At 44.0% G+C, this 5,000-nt stretch overlaps 1 protein-coding gene across 1 annotated transcript in view; it reads right to left on the bottom strand.

The window, feature by feature from the left end:
* mtmr4 (myotubularin related protein 4) overlaps positions 1-5,000 on the bottom strand; it is a 55,206-nt gene that overhangs the window by 18,052 nt on the left and 32,154 nt on the right. The window contains exon 4 of the mRNA XM_030792887.1: positions 2,546-2,662. Within this exon, the coding sequence (XP_030648747.1) occupies positions 2,546-2,662 (117 nt within the window). The remainder of the gene's footprint in view (positions 1-2,545; positions 2,663-5,000) is intronic.

Raw genomic sequence — 5,000 nt, 5'->3', positions numbered from 1 at the left:
GATAACTTTTTCAAAACCTCATCATGAATTAATACTGTCCTTCCAGCTGAGCGCACCATTTTAAAGAACTGGTTCTAAACTGGTGTTCACTTGTGTAAGCTGACTTTCCCCAGTATGTAAGCATTAGCGAAGCAACTGTGGGCTGCCCCAAAACGGTTTGCCACAGTTTTAAAACAGACCGTTTACAAAAAAACAAAAAGAAAAAAAAAAAAAAGAGGCATCTCCACAGCTATTCCACAGTGCACCTTAAACTGAAAGCAGTCTGAACTGAGGAGGAGGAAGAGGCGGGATGGGGGGATGAGAGGAAGACGGGATGAATGAAAGGAAAAGGAAGAGTGCAGAGTACTCACAGAGATCTCATTGTCCACACCTGGGTAGGTCTACAAACACCAGGACACAGACAGAAAGAGAGAGAGAGAGAAAGAAAGAGAGAAAAGGATGAAGGGAGGGACGGAAAAAAAGAGAGGGGAAAAGAGGGAATGAAATGAAGTGACTTAAACAGAAAACAGAAAAAAAGAAACATGCAAAAAAAAAAAAAAGAACAGAAGGAGAATCCAAAGGGGAAAGAAAAGAAAAGAAAAGAAAAGAAAAGAAAAGAAAACTCAACAAGTGGCGAGCAGCTCTAGAGAATGAGAGTAGCCATCGGCTCAGTGCAGAAAGACACACAGGGAAAGACATGCGGTCTAACAAACGGCCAACACCTCCATTAAAACCACTGCACAGCGCTTCCTACATCACTGCGTGTTCACTCGCTAATGCAGACAACCCATCAGTCTCTGTGCATTTTCTGTGAGTCTCTCTGGACGTGCTGCTAAACAAAAGGACTGTACCTTGTGATGTAAACATACTAGCTTTTACAACCTTTGCACAGTTCTTATAGTGCACTGCACAGAGATTTTACAGTACAGCAAGGTAACAACACATGAAGCGTATTCTCTGATAGTATTTATTTAAATAAATAAATACATAAATAAAGACTATGACTGTACAGTGTATTATGCGTCAGTTGAGAGTGTGGTGTTTTAGGAGAGGAGGTGAAGAGTATTAGGCCTGACTGACACACATGCTGTGAGTGCTGGGTTTCAGGAGAGGGGAGGCAAAGCTGAAAACGGTGCTGGGACGTGGGAGAGGAGGGTCGAGCTCGGAGCTGAACTGCTTCGGGTTCATCTTAGTTCAGCTCACTTACGGCAGACAGGACAAGGTAGCCAAACACAACCAGGGCAAAGGGGCGTGTGTGCGTGTGTGTGTGTGTGTGTGTGTGTGTGCGTGTGTGTCTCTGTGTGTTTGTGTGTGTGTGAAAGGGAGAGGGAGCTGCAGGGAATCCTGTGTAATTTCAGTAAAATACGACTCAAGCTTCTTCCCCCTAAAAGCGAACCTTTTAAAAAGATTGACGTGTCAAAGGTGAGATATGACAAAGACACATCTAATCTGACGGAGTGATCACTGGTCGTTTTCTGAGCTCCCTACTGGATATGGAGAGAGAAAAGGACGTTTGTTTGTTTGTTTGTTTACTACGGACACAGTCATCTCCTCTGAAGAGACTAGAGCGAGAGCAGCCCCCGAACCTCTACGGCAAACCTGGAACGGCGAACCTCACCGTACCCCGAAAGGTCCTGTCAGTACACGCAAGGACTTATGCTTTAGAATGCAGTAGAAAAACAAAGAAGAAAAAAAAAAATAGGTAAATGAAATAGATTAAATGGATTAAAAAAATAGATTAAAAAAAAAAAAACTACTTATTTTTTTCCCTCCCCTTCTCATTCTTCCTGTCCGGACACGTTTGACGTATAGCAGGTTGAGGATTAAAGCATCTAGATGGAATTTCACTGCCTGCGACAACAAGCAATCATCCTGTCTGGTTTTGGGGCCAAGCCCAACTCGGGAAAGAGAGAGAGAGAGAGAGAGAGAGAGAGTGTGTCAGAGAGTGAGAGATGGCTCTGGAGGTGCCAACACAAACTCTCTCTCCGTCTCTCCTTCATCTCTGGGGGTGGAAATGAACAGCCGCTGTCCTTTTCGGCAAGAGCCCATGCCCCTGCGGACACCCCTCAATCTACTGTAACAACAGAAGTGCCACTGGCTGGAATCGCTCTGCGGTTCCACCATTTCCAGAGAATCCATCCTGAGGAGGGAACTCAGAGGAACCTTCACACCTCTGTAGATCTTCTCGCTGTATTATTAATGTTACAGTCATAGTCGACTAGGGGACTCTTGATTATTTCAGGTTAATTTGTGACAAAGCAGAACTGGCGCTAGCATTCAATGATAAAACACACCTCACCTCAGAGCGTTCTAACGTACACGGCTGGTTTCAATCTTGTATAAAGCGACACAAAGGTTTCGGAGTGTTTTGGGAAGTGATAAACATATCCAGACCTAATGGCTGAATCGGCTGAGGATCGGTTGTTCTGACTGGCTGAGGAACGGCTGTCCTGATTGGCTGACTGATTCGTGTCGGTACTAATCAACCAATGCAGTGACTAGACTATGTATCAAAACCAAAGTCTGAGATTGTGTGTGTGTGTGTGTGTGTGTGTGTGTTACTTACATTGATGATGGAGTCTTTAAACTTGATGTGGAGTCTGTAGTTGGAAATGGCTATGATGGCATCATCGGCACGGCCCAGATATTCCACCCCTTCCCCCTGCAGGACTGGGAACGGCACCTGGATAGGCAAACGCAACAAAACATTAAAAAAGATAATACTTACCTTTGAGGGAAAAATGTTCTATGTTTTATAAGAGATAAATATATAAAGGCCTGGAAAAAGTTCAGTGTGAATTCTCTTAAAAGGTCAAGTCTATTTGACAGACAGAAGGTTGAGAAGCAGTAGTTGGTGAAAACTCAGCTCATAACAGAATTTCTGTCACACACACTTAAAATGTACACGTCTCTCCCAGTGGCTTCTAATTCCCCCTAAAAGGGAGAAAGGTCATTTTTACTGTATTTCTGTTTTGAATTTGCTAGTTCCATAACGACAGGCCTGCCAAGTCATTGCTTTGCTGCCCAGTGCGTGCCCCACGGCATTCTGGGTGCCCGTGCTCTGGGTAAACAGGACCTCTTGGACGGGTCCCCGGGGCATGGCTGGTAGAGCCGCCACAACGAGAAAAGCCGTTTGTTTTTCGTTTTTTTTCTCAAACAGTGCATATTGCTTCAGAAGTTGAAGGCCAGAAACCAGACTAAACAAAGCACCGTCTATTCACTGAAGATTTTCTGTACTTGGAAATGTTCTCACTACTGCCAGAGAGGAAAACACGCTATTCCGGTCATCCAGAAGTTTTCCTAAACCTCTTTAACATCCAACGGCAGTAAACATGGACAACCGAGCTTTAACCAAGGAAGTCCAGGTCAAAAAAAAAAAAAAAAGGAGCAAAAAAAAGCAATAAAGCCTCAATAATGACAACATGAAGGTTCAAAAAAAGTTTGACTGGAGAACTGGGTTTGACGTTAAACACATTGACTGTTTTATTAAGTTATACAGCTGTTAGCCATTCTTCTGCCTGTGGTCCAGTTTGTTTTGGTAGAACTCACAGAAGTTCTAGTTGAGGCATATTTCAAGAAAGAGAAAGAGAGAGAGAGAGAGAGAGAGAGAGAGAGAGAGAGAGAGAGAGAGAGAGAGAGAGAGAGAGGAGCAATTTTTCATCAGTTTCTACTTTGTGTCAGAAATATATTTGTTGTTTTGGTTGTTAGTCGGCATCTTTGAAGTCATCAGCATGTTTCTAAACTTTGGTCTGGGAGAGGGAAGATCTCACAGACGGCATCTTCTCTCGCATCCTCGTCCAATAAGCATAAAGCGGCCTTTTCCCTCAGCCAGACAGCGCGCCTGCGTCATTTCGGTTTGACGATTTATAATCGTTATGTTCCTGAAAATGTCCATTAACTTTGGCGTTACCAGCCCCATTTCCTAGACACTCTGCAACGCCCATATTAGGATAATTGGCTGCCAGCGAGTGTAGAAAAAAAGAGAGAATGAGACAGAGAAAGAGAGAAAAAGAGATAAATGGAGAGAGGGAGAAACAGTGTCTGGAGTACCATTATGTAAATCGTATTTAATACCCGTCAGCTCCAGCGGAGCTGCGATACGTTTATGCACAGTCGTACGTCTCTGAAAATACTCGAAATATTACGACAAATCGCATTTTCGGTTTCGGCGAATCTAATTGTCGCAGCGTTCGCGAGACTTTAAGGGTGACAAACAAAGCACTCCCGACTGAACCCGACACTACGTCTTTATTGGAAATGACGTCTTGGAGCTACGCAGGATTGGACCACGTACCGGCACCGTATGTCTCTCAAATAACATTTGCCTCTGGCAGACAGATCTAAACGATGACAACGGCAGCAAAGCATGATGGGACATATTTATGTGGCGAGATGACTGACTGACTGACTGTCTCCTACAATCACACACAAGCATGCATGCGAACACACACACACAAACGTACATGCACACACACACAGGGAAAGAGAGCAGGAGTGTTTTCATTGGAGAGTTACCTACAGCCATGTGTGGTCCCCTGTTACTGAGTCACACTTGGAGCAAAGTCGGCTCCAGACTAACTAGACCTTTACAAAGCCATGGAAAGACTGAGCGAAAGTAAGTAAGAAAGAAAGGAGGGGAAAGACAGCATGCAAACTAAATGAAAAAAGGGAGTAGGGGAAAGGTCAGAGGATTTGTTGCTAACGTTTGGGTAAAAGGTCCCTCATCCCATAATAATCCTAATTAAACTCTGATGCCCTCTTTACGCCACAGCCAAGACAAGGCACGCCGAGAAACATTTCCCAAACGCACCTAATGATCGGATAAAACCGCTCAAAGGCCGCGTGAAATCCGCGATCCTGAGCCTTTGTTTTTGGCCCATGCTGTTCTTTCCACCGCCACCGTTTCTGATTCTTCTCGATTCTTGTTTAAGAATAAAAAGCCTCTATTTTGACAACAAAAAAAAAGAAAGAAAGAAAGAAAGAAATGAAAAATCCTCCGACCCCCAAAAGGTTGAACTGTA

The sequence above is a fragment of the Chanos chanos genome, chromosome 15 (genome assembly GCF_902362185.1).
Source record: "Chanos chanos chromosome 15, fChaCha1.1, whole genome shotgun sequence".
Lineage (NCBI taxonomy): Eukaryota > Metazoa > Chordata > Actinopteri > Gonorynchiformes > Chanidae > Chanos > Chanos chanos.
This window is presented reverse-complemented; position numbering and strand designations above follow the sequence as displayed.